This window comes from Fusarium flagelliforme (assembly GCF_020744385.1).
Source record: "Fusarium flagelliforme strain FIESC 12 MPI-CAGE-AA-0113 chromosome Unknown B0J16scaffold_9, whole genome shotgun sequence".
Classification (NCBI taxonomy): Eukaryota; Fungi; Ascomycota; class Sordariomycetes; order Hypocreales; family Nectriaceae; genus Fusarium; species Fusarium flagelliforme.
Window position 1 is genome coordinate 130,047 of NW_025763511.1, and position 18,024 is coordinate 148,070.

Consider the following 18,024-nt stretch of genomic DNA (forward strand, 5'->3'; position numbering starts at 1 on the left):
GTTTAGCGTTGTAGATCACAAGAGCAATAGATAAGCATCAATATGTCTTGGCGATTCGTTCATCCAAATGACATAATAGTTTAATGCGGAGGTAAGCATAAATGTTTCCAGGTTATTCAGGGTTGCTAGACGCCCTACGCCCTTGCAGTGGTCTCTGTGGCTGAGCTGAGCGCATCGTATTTCCCATTTGAGAAGTCGAGGGAAACACTGCCATTCGGCCACTTGATACTGATTGGACATAGAACGGTGATCGCAGAGCTGAAGATGAGTTGGGCCTACTACTACTACTGACTACTGTACCAAGGTTGAAATAAATCACGCCGCATTATTTGATTTTCGTCCGTGCCAACCTAGAGACCGAATCAACTCTACTAGAGTTGATCTTATTGACCCACTTTAAACCTAGCAGGGTTAATTATTGCTAGGGTGTAGAGTTGATTTGACTTTATCCTGTATATAGAAATTGTAGTGCTGATCAGAACAAGGGTTTGCCAGTGGTTGTCACTGAGCGTGACGCGTCTTGTCGCGTAAAGTGCTATGGGTATAGCATGCTAACAAAGGAGTTTATCATCAATTGAAGCACAATCGTTTTTCAGATCTTACTACCAGGCACCAAGTCACTATGACGGTCACTATGGCAGCTTTCAACCTGCAATCTAACTTATGTAATACAATTCATTCCTACGTTCTTCTCTCTACATACCAGCGCTGCCCACAAATCAAATCCAATCAAACAAATTACCAAACAAATCAATCAAATATCCCGAAAATCTTATTTCAAACAAACAAATCCAAAATCTTGGATTTGAGATAACATTTGATATATTTGGTACAGGATATGATGCCATGGAAGATAGCTGGTTAGGCTCATGGCCGCCTTTCCTCACAACTTACCCGGTATTCAAGAGGTGCCAAAGATCTGGCACTTAGATCAGGCCAATCAGAGCCATTATCCGAGCTCTTACGTTAGTCAGCCGCCCTCATGTAAGCCCCTCAACATCGAACACGCGTCGTCATTGGTGCTTCTTTGTCATGGCGTGTGGTAGTTTTTACCTAATAAGAACTAGTCTAGTGGAGCTCGATGGTAAGCTCATCCCCTCTCCATCCCCTGGTTTTGCTCACCCTTCACCAGCGTCAAGCACTCAGCAGCATCGCCAGACCTTCCTAGTAGAATAAAGTCCCCACCTGCAGCGGAGAGTAACGAACGACATATGCTAAGGAAAGTTACGACTTTGTGAGGTTGAATCGGACTGCAATTAGGAGAAAGGAAGACCCATAACGATCCCTTTCCAACCAACTAGGCTCGCCTGTTCTAGGATTTTGCGTTAACAGAACTGCAAGGCGTGGTGTTCAGTAACGTAGAGTGCCGTGCTTGTGGATGGGCAAGCAGATAGATGTACTAGAAAATCTATCATGATCAAGAGGCTTTTTTTGGCCGTTTTCGAGCTGCGGCTTATGAGGCTCCTGATAAGTACAGTCGGCGCTTGAGATCATGCATGGTGCCCCACAGGGAGGCCGGAAATAGCATCGGAGAAGTACGACGCCGAGATTTGGAACATTTGAAATGTTTGAATAAATGTCTCAAACAACAAATCCAGTGTCCAAAAGTATCAAATAAATCAAATTCGACCACAGATTTGATTTGTTTGATTTGTGGGCAGCGCTGCAGAGTTGTTATGGCCCTCCAGCACATGCTCACACTTCCCTGTCTTCGCGTCCCAGATCCGTACCGTTCTGTCCTCAGAGGCCGATGCCATCATCGCCGAGTCGTGTGAGAACGCCACCGACTTTACCAAGTCGCTATGGCCCTCTAGCGTCAATAAGCACGCATCCCAGTTTTCCTTGACCTGCGGCCAAGTAGTCAACCATTCTGGGATATTATGCTCGAATGTCCGTCTAATAATGCTCCTCTTTGGGGCAAAAATCAGGGCAGAAGAATAAAGCTGCAAAGGTGCTTCATTTATCATAGAGAAATTGGTCTGTAGGAACCGAACGGCATCGGCCAGGAAATTGAATAGGCTCGAATCTCCTCGGTCCTAACAAGGGTCAGCAGTGGTCACACTTCAAGTTGTAGAAAAGGCTTGCCTCTAGCCACTCCATTAACGACCTGATCGAGTCGAGACTTTCTCCAGAACGGCCCATCAAGCTCAGCGTCTCCACCCAATAAAGGAAGTATATCGTCAGGAAATCATAAACCTCGTGGCTGTCAGCTGGCTCGAAATCGACTTTCATATGATGATGGGCCCAGTACATGCATGCATATTGAAGCTCTGGGGGTATGCACTCTTCGATTTGTGCACCGCCCACCGCAGATCGACGCATACCTGGGAAAGAAATACCGCAGATGTTCTCACGCAAAGCGCCGCGCATAAGTCGCAAACAGTGTCTCGCCAGGTTTCGGTGGATGACTATCTCATCTACCTGAAACTCGCTTTTCTCTGTGACAAGATAGTCTCGGAATGACAGATGAAGCAACCGCACCGGCAATGTACGTCTCAGCGGGATGCTCAAGACAGAATGGAGTGCGTCTAATCTTTCATCCACAACATCAGGCGATACATCAAGCAGTTGTGATAGGCTCGTTACGGATAGAGGACTCGCAAGGGTAACGATGCTGCCAACGATTGTTCTGAAGTTTTTGAAGATCTCCTCCCTATCAGCTTTCGGGACTTCGGTGATTAGTGAGCGCAAGATCGGCCCATAGGTTTGGTCAAGTTGAGACCCGTGACTTTTGTTTCTGTGGTCTAAGACTTTTCGCAACCGTGTTTGTGGGTTCCATCGGCGATCGCTTACGAACCGGCAAACGGTCGCTGCGAAAATGAAGAGCGGCACAGCCATCTGCGTCAGGTCTTGTAATATTTGCTGCCCTGGCCAATCGGACGGCAGCTTTCGCTCGTCTCCCACGATCTTGTTAAAATCATCCCGGATCTTTCTGAATTCATTAGCCAGGAAAGTAGATATGTCATGCTCAACAATTTGCAGAGGCATTTCGTGCAGAACCAAGTCTTGGTAGGTGCCTCGGACCTCGCTGAACACCAGCCGAACTGGAAGTTCCGGCCTGCTGGTTAAGAAAACTCGGAGGCGAGGACGGCGAATTTGCATTTGTGAGAAAATGTTAATTAACAATCTGATATCGGTCTCTCGCTCGCACTCCGATGTGTAAAATGGATGGTACAGCGCAAGGAGATGATGCGTCAATGTGTAGAGGAAAAGCGCGGCAACCTCTCCTTTCATTTGGGGGGCAAAGCTGCATCAGATGGACAAAAGTGGACACCGAACATGGAAGCAGTACGAGCCACAATCCGTTTCGCGATCGCCACAGGTCGCCTGGAACAGAGATGACAACAACATCACTACTAACCTATCGACCATAAAATTATACCTACCGACAACCACTACCCTGGACAACCAGAAGTAGGCACCGCTTCAGCCGCCGAAGATAGGAAACTGAACACTTGGAGGAATTGAGCTTCAAGTTGACCTGCTATTACTAACAATTATGGGGATCAAGGAGACAAGCGACGACCAGGCTGGAAAGAACAAGACAAGAACCACATGGGCTTGACGAGAGCAAGGCAATAACTAGCGAGATGTATGTATTTTTAGCTCATAGAGCCCTCTGGGCAATGGCCTACCGGGCGTAATAGACTTGTGTGTGTGTGTGTGTGTGTGTGTGTGTGTGTGTGTAGGACTAGGCTATAACCCCCTATGGAAAGTAGCCCGCGATGCATCCTCTCATGTGATTAAACCGCGGTTCTCATGGACTGTGGTGCTTTGGGCATGTTCACAAGATCATTCCGATGACGCTAGGGACTAACTACTTGCTATCTTTGAGGAGATATAAATAGATTGAAAGATCCTTTCACGACCGACGAGGATGGCTATCGATTCTAGAAACTGCTAGCAAGTTTGAACTGCATCCTTCGTCGAGAGGTTGATCAGCACACCCGATATTTGCATTCCACGACCAGCTAATGCCTTCTACACTTCGACACAATATGATTCCTTTTGACGAGAAAGACCAGAGTCATCATTCGTGTATGTATCTTTGGCAATCCAGAGTGGGAACAGCAGCATGATAGGACCAGCCATGCCTTTGTCGTGATCACTACCGTAAGCCGCCGAGTGACAGATGTTATCCGCGAAGTGTGATGCAACAGCGCTTGGCTCTGAAAGTGCGATACCGCCAGCGAGATGCGGGCTATAGACGAGCGTGCGGTAGTCGTATATGAACGTCTGGGCTGAATGGGCGACATCTGCGCTACTACTCTGACAAACCATGATACACCTCATCAAGATGACCATCGCCGCCCAGTAATGAATCAAGGACTGTGCCGCTAGTAAATTCGGGAACTGGAAACGCAGTGGGAAAGCGTCGCTATTAGCGAGGCATGGGGATACCGTCTCCGAGCCTGGGACAGCCCACGTGTACGGTACGGGGTATTTCGATGAGAAGCCAGCAAGCCAGTTGCGTAAGGTCTCCGCAATAGTCACTGCTCTTAAGAAGATATCTCGAGCAATGGCCCCCAGCCGCAACGCATCATCACCAAGCGCGGATAGGACGTTGACGTCATGAAGCAATCCGGGTATATCCACCATTCGCTCGATCAGCATATCATAAAGGGAGTTCTGGCTCGCTATCCTGGAGATGCTCCGCAGGCTCGGGTCGGCAAATGGAAAGGGCCCGCTTTTGCAGGCCAGGTTGTCGGGCTGACTTTTAAGCAGAATCGATGCCTCAAAGACAAGTTGGGTCCATAGGCCGGTTATTCGGAAGCGGAGGAAGAGGCCCCTGCCAAGCTGACTCTCCAGAATGCTCGCGCCGCGTGTTTTAAGCAGTTCGGCGCCGCCTTTGTTATGGCTGACCCAGCCGTGATCTACCGCAGCCTGCGATGGTGGAGAGTAAATCTAGATTTTCAGCCATGTTAGCCCTTACTGAGTTCTCTACTGTCTAATTAACAGCGGGCCCGGGCATATAAATATCACTTACTTCAGACATTCCTAAACACATGATAGCAGCAAGGACGGTGTCATTGGGGTAAAAGTTCGCTGCTGACATGACTTTGCATAAATCGCTGATAGCATGCCCGTACAAAACCATGGATCGCTTCCGCAAACGCGCATCGCCCACCATTCGTCCGAGAAACGCGGCCGAGAGGGTCAAGATGGATCGATCAAGCAGGTCCACGGTGCCATGAATATGTGGCAGAATGTAAACCCAATAATGATGCAGGCGCTCGCATTCATTCAGGGCTCGATCCAGTCCAGGGCAAAAATCGTTTATGAATCGAGCAATGAGCTGTCTCTGCTCGTGTACCTTCGAGTCTGGTGACTTCAGGATAGAGAGTGAATCGTCCTCGGGAGGTGGCACATAGGACCTCCAGCGATGTGGCGTCCCAGAAACTACAGCTAGCAATGGCGACGTCGTCTGTGTCGGCGTGCCGGACTTTTGAAACCGATGGACAAAGATACGCGGCCGTTCATAGCCGCCACACACTCGACCGTTCTTCGTGCACCGGGCACAATACGGCTTCTCGAGCCCACACTTGTATAGGATGTCGTCAGTGGCGTTCAAGCGAAAGTCTGTTGTATCACTTACCTTTAGTTTCCTCGCACGGCAATTAGCGCAGGCTTTTGATCTGCCTGGTACTCCAACCATGCTGACGCGGTTACGGACTTTATCAGTTGGCACTGATGATGCGTTGAGGTATTAATTTCCTTTCCTAATACGTATGCATTTCGCGTATGGTAGGTGGCCAAGCATCGGCGATAAGCCCGGTATGTTAAGAGTGGTGGGGTGGTCGAGGATAAGGTCGGATGCATACATGGTTTAAGGTTAACCCGTTTCGGCGTTGTTTCTTGAAGCCTACCCTTATAGATTAGACTAAATTTAGAATTATCATTGCGCTTAAGGTATCGGCGTTTTGGATAGTTTCGGCGATATCCCCAGGCCTTCCCTCAGCCATTAGGATTAGATTAACCATAATAAGAATGTCTTGTTTAAGCATCGGTTTCTTGATTTCGGATTTAATTGATCATGTTACATTTCTTGGCCAAGACAGATTTCGGCCATGGGTAGCAGTAAAACGGGATAAACGTCATTCCACCAGCGAAGGCTCTCCTCGACTGCGGATGACTCCAAGGATATAAAGGGCTCACCTCCATCGCCAACAATACGAGGCAGAGCCAGGTTCAGAGAAGTACCAACGTCATCAACGTAGCCCACCAACCCATTCAGGTCATTGAAGGGCATTACGGCAACATAGAATATATTAAGTGCTCTCTTACCCATCGCCTTGTCAGCAAACTCCAACCCAAACTTGCCCGACATGGTAGTTCCTTCGAGTCTTAGGCCCAACCTCCCGACTCTTTCGGGCAAAGTGGCAATAGTAACTGGCGCATCTAGGGGGATTGGAGCTGGAATTGCTCTGGAATTGGCGCGGCGAGGTGCAAAGGTATACTGTTCATTCCCCATCAATGTGCCAAGCTAAGGATGACCTCGTTAACATCTAGAAGATAGCTGCGACATACACGTCACCCAGTAGTGAAAAAGAAGTGGACTCCTTGGTCGAGGAGATTGCTAGCCTTGGGAATGGCTCTAGTGCTATCAAAGTCAAAGCCGACCTCCGGCATCCATTCGCGGCCAAGGAAATCGTCGAAAGGGCTACCCAAGCCCTCGGCAGCCACATCGACATCCTTGTCAACAACGCCGGCGCCGAGCTTGTGAAGCCTCTACAAGACATATCGACGGAGGATTTTGCCTATATCTACGACTTGAACGTGAGGGGGCCTCTGCTCATGATCCAAGCTGTGCAGCCCCACCTTCGCGCTCCTGGCCGCATCATCAACATCAGTTCCGTCGGCGCACGGTATGGTTTCAAAAATCTATCAGTTTACTGTTCTTCAAAGGCTGCCCTGGAAGGTCTGACGCGGTGCTGGGCTGCTGAGTTGGGCAGTGCTGGACACACAGTCAATGCGGTGAACCCAGGACCGGTGCAGACCCAATTGATGGATAATATCCCGAAGGAGTATATTGCGATGCAGAAATCGCAAACACCTATAGAGAACCGCATTGGTACAGTCGATGATATCGCACAAGTCGTTGCCTGGCTAGCTAGCGAAGAAAGCCGGTGGGTAACTGGACAGGCCCTATCTGCAAGTGGTGGATTTGCCATGTACTAGCACGCTGTCTGGGGTGTGGATATTTACAATACTATGTACTAGGCTGCTTATCATACCTTTGCCATACTTTGCAACTGTACATACATGTGTGAGATCCCCGTGCTAGTGGATATGAGGGAAATCTAGGTTTCACTAGTTCAACGGTTAGAGCTAAGGCCAATGCGTTAACAATATGTCGATTGTACTCCGTAGGGTTCGAAGGATTCGAGGGGATGTCCCCAAAGGGCTATGCAGGTAAGATGGACAGGGTCGCGGGATGTCTCCTAAACAGGCTAAAGTGGAATTATCTAGTGCCATAAATCGCGCAAAGGGCTCATCCGCTGCCTGATTTCAATTAGCGGCCTGCAAGCTCTGCATGATTGCTGATAAGCAGGGCGGAGCAAGCAAGAGGTCAGTTAAGTGTGATAGCAAGGCAGCGCCGTTCACCATTAGGAGGATCAAAGGGCTAGGCTGAGGAGTCGAGAGGGAAATGAGTATTTGATTCGGCTGTCTTCCCTAAACTAGTCCGCTTTAGGGAGCCCATAGGTTCGCGGTACGTGTGAGTAAGCCCGAGTGAGGGGTTTCATAGGGCTAGTCATTCGACAAGGACCTTTATAAGAGTGTTTCTTCTCCCCAATAGCTCGTTAAGGCTAACTGGCTATCTTTTCCTCTTGGACTTCATTCGCCCCAAGCTCCAATGGCGTCAACCCAGAACACTGCAGCCTGGCTTCCAGGCGTTGGGAAGCCGTTAGAAGTTCGTCCCGCAGATATCCCTGCCCCAGGCGTAGGCGAACTGTTGATTGAGGTCAGTGAAGTTTTACCAAACTTGCCCAAATATAGCGCTTTGGAAATCTTTTTAGTTCGCCTCCACTGGGGCCCTATTACCTAGCTCTCGTTGTGCGCGATTGGAGACTGACCCTGTTCGCGCTGCAGGTGAAGGCTGTTGCTGTCCAGCCAGCAGAATACAAGATCCAGGAAGGTCTCCTCCCTTTTCCGCTTAAATACCCTACAGTCATTGGACGTAAGTGATGATTCCTCACCCAACATGACTGTCAAGTGCATGCTCAATCCTGACAACTTTCAGTATCATTTTCAGGTATAGTCGTCAAAGTTGGTTCCATGGTAACCAGATTAAAAGTCGGCGACCGCGTTGTCACAAACAGCGCTGGAACAATCCGCAATGACTCAAGATTTGGGGTGCCTCGTCATCTTTTGGAGCGTATGCAACGCAGTTGGCTGCGGAAGCTGGTTACACCATTGTGGGAGTTGCATCCGCCCGGAACGCAGAACTGGTCCAATCTTTTGGCGCCGCACACTTCGTCGACCGAGAATCTCCCGGAACCTTGCAAGAACTAATTGCGCTGGGGCCTTTCAAGGCAGTCCTTGCAGCCGCTGACACAGCACAAGATCAGGAAGTGGTCGCAGCGATGTTGGCCGCTCATGGGGGCGGTTCGTTCCTATCAACAATGGGCTTGAGACCAGGTGTAACGCTACCACCAGGAGTAAGTGGGCATTTTACACAGTTCATAGATGACTACTTGGACCCTAAGAACGGGGAATTCACCAAGTGGCTGTGGTGGCAGTACCTGGAGAACGCACTCCAGTCCGAGAAGCTAAAGCTCCTTCCTGTTCAAGTTGTCGGTGGTCTATCCCAGGTGCAAGCGGCATGGAACCTTCTCAAGCAAGGGAAAGTTAGTGGCCAGAGACTGGTAATAGTTCCAAATCTGGAATAAGAACTACGGAAGCGAATTTGGACCTCTACAGATCGGTATAAAGCATATCGTTGGATTATAGTTGGTATCTATGCTTAGGACATAGTTAAGAGTAGCCAGTTTTTGATAAGCCGGTTGATTACTATTTAGTTTGGCCATTAGTCAGGACAAAAAAAAGTTTTAAAAAGAAAAAGTCACACTGCAAAGTTAGTACTTGGTTGTCTACGGAAGTCACCAAGTCAGAAGATCTCCATCGCCTAGAGAGTGAGAATTTCTGGGTAACGTTATTCATTATGCTTTTATTTAACTAACGTACTTTACAAGCGAGTGAGCCACCCAAGCGAGTGAGCCACAAATCCCAGTATTCCTTCATTATCTATATAATAAGATTACCACAGCCTATTAAATCAATTAAAACTAGCTACTATCCTCATTCTCAGATATATCAATTACCTCTTGACAAGTCCTTGCATTATGCCCGGTCTTGCCGCATAGACCACAACGCCGAACACCCGGTCCAACCGACCTTCCTTGACCACCACTTCTAGATGATTCAGCTACTACCTGTGTATTCACATCCATCTGATCAATTTGGACTTGTGCTTCCCCTATAGTCATCTTGCCGCTATCTTGTAGCCGGCTTCTTTTTCACCCTTTCCCCTGTCTAAGCCTTGTATTCTCCTCCTCAAGGTCTCTGACCTTAGCCTCTAACAGGGCAGTCTTGTGCATATTATGCCTTACTGCCTTAGTAAGAGACTGAAGAGCTTCAAGAAGTGACTCTAGAGAGCTACTATGGTGTCTTCTGATTCGTCTCTCAAGGTATTCCGAATGAGAATCAGCCTCATTGACGATCCTTGGTGTCTTTGGGGTCCAAGGTTGAGCCCGGCCGGTATCCTCTTCAGGCGGCGTTGGAGTTCGTATCTGTATATCAAGCTTTGAGATTACATTTTCTGGGTTAAAAGGAACAAGCCCAGCTCCCCTAAAACCCCCCTTAATGTTACTTTCTGTAATAGTAGCCTGATGAGCGGCATAGAAGGTGGGAAAGAACTCGGTCTTAGTGATATGGGTTATAGAGCATCTGATTAGACGATTGATTTCTTGACCATAAGCCATTTTTAGCGGCCCAAAGCACCCTACATCAAGAGGCTGAAGTAGATGAGAGGCATGAGAAGGCATACAGAGCGTAATAATCTTGTTTTCCTTGCAATATGCCTCAAATTCGACGGAGTGATGACTTTCGTGACCATCAAGGATCAAGAGGCGATAGCGACTGTTCGTTCGCTTGACTGTAGACCGATCAAAGTGCTTTAGCCAGTCAAGACCTAGCTGGTTGTTGGTCCACCCATTTTCGCTTACTGCAATAACCCAATCGCCGGCGAGGTCGTATTCTTGGTACCAATTGGCAAGGTGATCCTTGCCTGCACCAATGATGAACGGCGGGATCGATTGACCTTCCGCATTGATCTCCTCGATCACAGCAATCCATTCACGGTTTCCAGGCTGTACTTGCTTTGGTCTTCCTTGCCTGTGGGAGCTTGTGACGACTGGTCCGAGCTCAATCATGCCCATCATAAAGCCGGTCTCATCAAAGTTCCAGATATCATCTGATCGGATACCGTATTTCGCAATTGTATTCTCTACAAGCCGAAACCAGCCACGAATAATAGTCGGGTCTTCGCATTTAGCTCTCTGATAGTCATATCTCCGAAATCGACGCGTCTTTCGCTCTGGTTGTCGCTTGACGAAGTTATGAGCCCAACGCTTACCGACGCGTGGCGTGTCGCGGTTAGCAAGCAGAGAATTAGCTATATCTTCCACATATGATAGTCGCGAGGGAAATCCTCGTGAATCTAGGTCTAAAATGAAATGGACTATTGTATCCTATTCCTGATCAGATAGTCGTCTTGTCTTTTGGATGGTATCGCGTCGCGATTGAATGCCGCGTTGACGGCGACGTAAGGCAAAGCGGTCAACTTGATAGATAGATGCGGCATTTCGAAGACTTAATGCTGGGTCATTCTGGAGAGCCTGAAGGGCAAGAATAATCTTAGCTTCATTTGAAGACTGTGACATATTGGGTTGTTGAGAATTAATTGATCAGATAGTAAGGATGTAAGGTGAGGGATTTTTGGAGCACTTGCTTGTCTGGAGCACTTGCTTATCAAGCACGTTAACTTCCTCAGTTTAAACTTGCTGATAACCAGCTATCATTGCTGTTTTTCAGTCTGCTCGGCTGAGCTGGAGAAGTAGTTTCTACAGGAACTTTTGGGGCAGTTTTATAGACGCTCAACTTGGCCGAGTGGAGTTAAAATTAATCCCTGCAAGCGATAAACTCTAAAAACATCGATTAGGTAGACTGCAAAGAGAATACAGGAATAGGCTCCTTGAAATATCCTGAAGCGTTCCCTGCAATGACAACCTACTAAACGATTCTCTCGAGCCATAATGGGCCGTCGATGGGTTTATCGCCTGTCGGATCCACGATGCCATTGTGGTCCGTGTACAGGTGACCCTCAGCGTTCTGCAACCCTTCGATGGCATAACTCTTTGGCCTCGGCCGCTTTTGCTTGATGCAAAGGCAACACACCCATCGGCGTTCCCCCTTCTGGGCATGCTGGATATTATAGCCGAACTGATATACCCATTGACGCGCTTGGTCGTCTCTCTCCGTCAAGGTCCAGCTTTTGTAGAGCTGAAAGAGTTGTTGATTGTCTTCTTCTGCACGTTCTGGAACGGGTGTGGTTGACTTGGTAGGATGAAGGATGGCCATTTCGATTTGGGGTAGTAAGAGCGTGAGTAATAGTAAACCCTCCTGGAATAGACTTGTTTGAGCTTTGTGTACGGGCAAAACGGAGTGGAAAATTGCTGCTATTGCGTTGTTCTTGGCGATAAAAAGTACTTAGGGTATGCGCTATTTCACAAGGAATCCAGGTATTTTCAAACCCCACCTAAATCTTCATTCCTTTCCACAATTTCCACATATGGAACATGTGAAAGGGGTTTCGTGGCGTGGATATGGGAATGCTGAAGCTCACGTGGAATGGAATGGAATGGAATGGAATGGAATGGAATGGAATGGATATGGATCCGCATTATGGATTCATATATGGATTTCGTGGTATGGATTTGAACCCTGTCAACCTTGGCACAGGCGCTACCAGCTGGAGCTCGAAGAGACAAAGGACTGTGGCCCTGTCCTCATGTGAAGCGGAATACATGGGGCAAACCGCAACCGCAAAGGAAGCAGCCTGGCTGCGAGGCCTGCTCCAAGAGCTATTGAAAGAATACAGGGAGGTTCCAGAACTAAAGACAACTGTAATCTTCGGCGACAACCAAGGAGCAATCGCGATATCGAAGAATCCCCAGTTCCATACAAGAACTAAGCACATTGATATTCAGAATCATTACTGCAGAGAGAAAGTCAATGATGGAACCGTTGAGTTCCAGTACATTCCAACAGGCAAACAAGTGGCCGACGGCCTAACAAAAGCTTTTCCAAAGGATCGTTTCATACTGTTTAGAAAAGCACTAGGTCTCAAAGACCGACGACCATGAGAAGGTATAGAGATGAACCAAAAGAGGAGACCTGCCATGGACAGACAGGAGACCCACGGATCCAAGATTGCACAGAAACGTGAAGAAGGCGCAAAGGTGGGTTAGAGTGGGAGAGCTTCTAAGCAAGTAGAAGGAAAGCCACGATCTCAAGGTTGTGCCGAGCGTGAGGAACGTGCAAAGATAGACTGAAGTGGCAGACGTATCATGGACAGGAGACCTGCGATTTCAAGAAAGATTTCAAGACCTGCAGAGATGGGCATAGGCAGGAGATCTTCTGTGCACAGGAAGAAGACCCGCAAGTTCAGGATCGCACTGGATTGAAAGGAAAGTGCAAAGATGAACTTTGAGGGAGATCTTCTGCGGATAGAAGAAGACCAACTGCCCTAAGATTGCACGAGACCATTAAGAGATCCTAAGCGCTCATGTCGAGATAGCACTTTCCCTGCAGTTTCACCCACGAAGGTGTTTTTGGGGTTTTAACAAGGCTCGACAGGCGTGTATATCGAGTCCAACAGCAGCTCGAGTGGGAGTGTTGAGACAGTGCGGCGAAGGTGGTCCTATCTGCTGGTGGCTGGGATGTGGATACTACCATGTAGTACCCACCTACCGGTAAGCAAAAAATATATTTCCCCATATAAAATGCCCAATTTCATTTATATAGTACTTTGTCAAAAGAGAAGACATTTTTATGAGAGAATGCCTGTTGCCTTAGTAATTGCATGGAATTGGATATTATAATATTGCTTCTTCAGTGATGCATGCGGAATGGTCGCACGGCACTAATGTGAAATGTCTCAAAATGCCCCCCTCGTTAACCAGCCTCCCTGAAGCTTCATCCAGAATTTTCGCTTTCCCATCTTTCCTTCATCACTTTTAACATGCCTCAATTATCTTATACGGAGGAGAATATTATCCAGGCGATGCTAGATGTCATAGATAATGGTCTCTCCCAGAACCAGGCTGCCCAGAAGAATGGCGTGCCTTAAACCACTCTCTCTGATAGGTTAAGAGGCCTACCGTCAAGATCCAAGATCACCCAACCTGCTTAGCTTTTATTCAAGTCACAGGAGTCCAGATTAGCCACTTAGATACTTCGACAAGAGGCCTTGGGCTATGCTCCTTCCCACAGTCAAGTTCGCGCCACCGTCGCTGCCCTCTTGAGACAGCAAGGACGGGAAAGGCATATCGGTATATACTGGCTAGCCAGGTTCATTAAATACCATCCCGATATCGAGACGAAGGTGGGAAAACGCCAGGAAGCTACGAGGTTTAATTCTTTTACCCCAATGGCCGTCAATTGGTACTTTGGTATCCGGGAGAGCGAATATGGCTGGATCAAGCCGGAGAACACGGTTAATGTTGACGAGGGCGGCATTATGTAGTGATGTAATTTCTTGTACACGTACGTACGTACGTACTGTATTTTAGCCGCTGTACGTACGTACGGCTTTATTGTACGTACGAATATGTACCATACAAATTTCCCCCTTCCTTTTCAGGTAATACTGGTAACTTAGTAGGCTTCTCACGGTCCTCGTTTTCTGCCATTCTGGCCTCAAACCTCTGATTCCACCTCAGTGCCAACCCCCAATATATCACCCGTCGACTGTAATACACCCTGCCACTCAAAATCTCCACTGGTGGAGGCCATCACACCATCCATCCAGACCTTCTTGCCCTGCGCATTCACAAATAACTCGAGATATGAATCTTCGAGTTCTAGCCAGTCCTTCTCCTCAAGATCCGCCCAGCGCTTTTTATGGGCGTACTCCTGATCCTTAAGGCGATCTAATACGCGGTCGTTCATAAAAATGAAGGCCTGCATGTCAGCGTGCATGGGCGTAAGGCGATTTCGAGCTTTCGTGTGTATGAAACTAATAGCAGAGAAACTTCGTTCTGAGCAGACATCCCAGTAATGAATATATATCCATTCTTAAGAGCATATTCATTCTTAAGCTTATGCATAAGGATAAGAATATAGAGGCTGCCAATGAATACATAATTCTTATATTCTTAAGAATAGGGGTCCGCCACCTCCCCCACGGGGATGTCGCATATCTGTTGAAAATCCGAGGATCCCCCTTCCCTTCAGGGTTCAGACTGTTAGTCTGAAAGTCCTAGATTTAGAGTTCAAAGTCCTAGATGAAATCATCTAGAGATATAAACCCGAGAAGAACTCTCATCTCAATAATGAAAAATCAAGTTTTATAAAAAACACATTTTCACCCAGCACTACTGCGCAATATAGCAACAAGGGGTGAGTTAGGCGGAGATTACTGTTATTAAACCATCTGATCTGTTGTGACAGGGGTGCGCGGCGTGCACGGGCCATGATTTCGTGTATCAGGACCCAATACCAAAGGGCACGGGCCATCAAATCTTGTATCAGGATCTGATACGCAGGGTACTTGGTACAGTATGATGGGCGTTATCTCAAGCGGCATGGTTGTTACATGTGCTGAAAGGCATGGACGACCTAAATCAGTACAGCCTGGAAACCGGGAATGGGTTACAGTAATCCAGGCGATTAATGCGGCAGGCTGGGCGATCGAGCCGTTTATCGTGGTTGCGAGCCAAAATCATCTTAGCAACTGGTATCAAGAATGCAACCTCCCGCGCGATTGGGCTATTATAACGACCCAAAATGGCTGGACGGATAACGACACGGGCCTCAAGTGGCTAAAGCACTTTGACCGATGTACAACTAACCGATTAGTTGGTACCCATCGTCTTCTAATCCTCGACGGCCACGAAAGTCACCACTCCGTCGACTTCGAGCTATATTGCCAGGAGAAGAAGATTATCACGCTCTGTATGCCGCCTCATTCGTCTCATCTGTTGCAGCCTCTTGATGTGGGGCGCTTTGGGCCGCTTAAAAAGGCCTATGGTCGAGAAATCGAGCAATTCATCAGAAAGTCTGTAACCTATATTTCCAAGACCGAGTTCTTTCTGGCCTTCCACGCCGCATTCCAAGCCATGATGACAGAGAGTAACATCAAAGGGGGTTTTAGAGGAGCCGGGCTTGTTCCTCTTAGCCCAGAAAGTGTGATTTCAAATCTTGATGTGCAGCTACGGACCCCAACGCCGGTGGAGGAGGAGGCTAGCGCATCCACCTCGTGGGTTTCAAAGACACCAAAGACAGTCCGCGAGGTGGAATCTCAGTCTGAATACCTCGAAAGACGAATTAGATGGCATAAGAGTAGCTCCCCGGAGTCCACCATAGGAGCATCAAAGTCTCTTGCAAAGGCAGCGACTAAAATATATCATAAGGTTACCTTATTGACTGCTGAGAACCAAGAACTTCGACGGGAAACTGAGGCACTAAGCCGACGCCGCAGGGCAAAAAGAACCCGATTACAGAAAGTAGGGGTACTAACAGTAGGGGAAGGTCAGGAACTAATTGATCAGATAGATTTTAATACGCAGGTAGTGGCCGAATCATCGAGAAGTGGTGGTCAGGGAAGTTCGGCGCGACCAAGGGAAAGGCGCTGTGGAAGATGCGGCAAGACTGGACATAACGCAAGGACCTGTCAGGTAGTGATTGAGGCATCTGGGGAAGAGTATAGTAAGTAATTTTAATTGATTGAATAGTTTGTTATATTTTTAAAATGGTTTGTATCTAAAAGGTTGAGGAAAGTGCAACGCTCGCTTGTCTGCGACGCTCGCTTATCATGTTGTTACGATTCGTGCCCGTAATAGCGCTGTAAGGCTTCTATAGGCAGCTGTAAGCACCACCATAATTGCTCACATAGTGATTATGGCCCGATCTTTTGCCCTGTGGCCTAACGGCTTGTGCAACCGTTACACATGTACGTTATTTTATTTAAAGCCTATAATACTATAGGGTAGGCTAGTTTTAAGTGCACAGTATACTGGCCCACTCGCTTATCAAGTACGTTAGTTGACGCCCATATACTAATATCTATAAATAAATTTTCTTGCGATACATACCACCGCTGAGGAGGAAGACTATCATAAGAGAAAGAAGCTGGATTGAATCCATTTTGTTGATTGCAGTGATGATAGTTGTGATAGAGGGGTTACAGGCGGTCAGTGGTGAAGCAGAAATATTACAGTGGGTGTTACTGACTAAGTGTACGGGCCTGTGCGCCTAGATGGCGCCGGCCTAATACCCGTGGGAACTGGTACAGTAGACGACAGGGGCGTTATTTCGAGCGTTGCTGTTGAATTTAGCGTTGAAACAGAGGCAGAGGACTTTCTAGATTAGGGCACTTCCTTGTTCTCTCCTCTAGCCTGCAAGAATTATATGTGTTTTATCTGGATATCAACCTTGCTAAGGTGGCTATGTGGCTGTATGGATATCTACCTGGATATATCGATATCCAGATAATTTCTCCCACTTATCTGGATATCCATATGAGGGCCAGAATTTCGGTGGATATCGATATACGCAGGTCAGGTAGCTACGTCGACCGCTACTGAGAGCTGGAAAAGGGCTCCTTGTCACCAAAGAGGTAATTATACCTGCCTCCGCTCTAAGAGAACTTCATCACCAGTACACGACCTGAACGGCAGCCGATAGCGACCGTTGATCCCACCACAGCCGATTCCATCCCTCGATACTCCGGAGGTAGCCAAAGCATACCCTTTCCATCTTTTACAATCCATACACCGTCGGTGCTTATACCCCAACCAGAGTGGCGAACATCCCTTAAGGTTGCGTCAGTCAACCGAGTATCGGTGGTAGGCGGTAGAGCCAGGAGATCCAGGTTTAAAAGTCCAATGTCGGTAGAGAGGAGAGAGTTTGTCATCGGATCAAATGTAAGGTCAGTAATCACCCGGTCAATCTCAAGCGTCTGCAGGCACGCGCCCGTTGCCGTATCCCAGATCTTGACTGTCTTATCATGCGAGCCCGAGGCGAGCCGCTGGCCATCCGCTGAGAAGGCCACTGAGCTCACTGACTCGCTATGGCCCTCGAGCGTTTGCAGGCATGCACCCGTTCCTGCATCCCAGATCTTGATTGTGTTAGAGCCCGACGCAAGCCGCTGGCCATCCGCTGAGGCCACCGAGCTTGCTAAATCGCTGTGGCCCTCGAGCGTTTCCAGGCATGCGCCCGTTGCCGGATCCCATACCTTGATTATGTTAGAGCCCGAGCCCGATGCGAGCCGCTGGCCATCCGCTGAGAAGGCCACTGAGCTCACCCAATCGCTATGGCCCTCGAGCGTTTGCAGGCATGCGCCCGTTGCTGCATCCCAGATCTTGATTGTGTTAGAGCCCGAGCCCAACGCAAGCCGCTGGCCATCCGCTGATAAGGCCACTAAGCGTACTAAATCGCTATGGCCCTCGAGCGTCTGCAGGCACGCGCTTATTGCCACATCCCAGATCTTGACTGTCTTATCATGCGAGCCTGATGCGAGCCGCTGGCTATCTGCCGAGAAGGCTACCGAGCTTACTAAATCGCTATGGCTCTCAAGCGTCTGCAGGCACGCGCCCGTTGCTACATCCCAGATCTTAACTGTTGTATCGCGCGAGCCCGATACGAGATGCTGGCTATCTGCTGAGAAGGCCACCGAGTTCACCCAATCGCTATGGCCGTTAAGCGTCTGCACATATGCGCCCGTTGCCGCATCCCAGATCT

General features: G+C 48.3%; 6 protein-coding genes across 6 annotated transcripts; 2 read left to right on the forward strand and 4 right to left on the reverse strand.

Annotated features, from left to right (window-relative positions):
* Positions 1-1,799: 1,799 nt before the first annotated feature.
* B0J16DRAFT_241545 (uncharacterized protein) lies at positions 1,800-3,153 on the reverse strand (the record flags this gene model as incomplete). The annotated part of the gene is made up of 2 exons (XM_046123058.1): positions 1,800-2,019; positions 2,063-3,153. Coding segments are annotated over 2 exons (1,311 nt in total), but the record flags the coding sequence as incomplete, so codon positions are not given.
* Positions 3,154-3,981: 828 nt separating this feature from the next.
* Positions 3,982-5,656, reverse strand: B0J16DRAFT_365592 (uncharacterized protein; the record flags this gene model as incomplete). Its single annotated transcript, XM_046130029.1, has 3 exons — positions 3,982-4,905; positions 4,988-5,542; positions 5,597-5,656. The coding sequence occupies 3 exons, from the start codon at positions 5,654-5,656 to the stop codon at positions 3,982-3,984; spliced, it is 1,539 nt and encodes a 512-aa protein (XP_045977348.1).
* Positions 5,657-6,326: 670 nt separating this feature from the next.
* Positions 6,327-7,179, forward strand: B0J16DRAFT_276939 (uncharacterized protein; the record flags this gene model as incomplete). Its single annotated transcript, XM_046123778.1, has 2 exons — positions 6,327-6,452; positions 6,511-7,179. 2 exons carry the CDS (start codon positions 6,327-6,329, stop codon positions 7,177-7,179), a joined length of 795 nt encoding a protein of 264 aa, XP_045977349.1.
* Positions 7,180-7,558: 379 nt separating this feature from the next.
* On the forward strand, positions 7,559-8,891 carry B0J16DRAFT_376652 (uncharacterized protein; the record flags this gene model as incomplete). The annotated part of the gene is made up of 5 exons (XM_046130780.1): positions 7,559-7,963; positions 8,092-8,179; positions 8,243-8,280; positions 8,349-8,660; positions 8,709-8,891. Exons 1-5 carry the CDS (start codon positions 7,856-7,858, stop codon positions 8,889-8,891), a joined length of 729 nt encoding a protein of 242 aa, XP_045977350.1. The 5' UTR covers positions 7,559-7,855.
* A 5,002-nt stretch (positions 8,892-13,893) lies between these two features.
* On the reverse strand, positions 13,894-14,326 carry B0J16DRAFT_200458 (uncharacterized protein). Its single transcript, XM_046122954.1, has one exon. It carries the CDS (start codon positions 14,260-14,262, stop codon positions 13,981-13,983), a length of 282 nt encoding a protein of 93 aa, XP_045977351.1. The 5' UTR covers positions 14,263-14,326; the 3' UTR covers positions 13,894-13,980.
* A 2,595-nt stretch (positions 14,327-16,921) lies between these two features.
* B0J16DRAFT_276855 (WD40-repeat-containing domain protein) lies at positions 16,922-17,404 on the reverse strand (the record flags this gene model as incomplete). Its single annotated transcript, XM_046123774.1, has 1 exon — positions 16,922-17,404. A coding segment is annotated over one exon (483 nt), but the record flags the coding sequence as incomplete, so codon positions are not given.
* Positions 17,405-18,024: the final 620 nt, after the last annotated feature.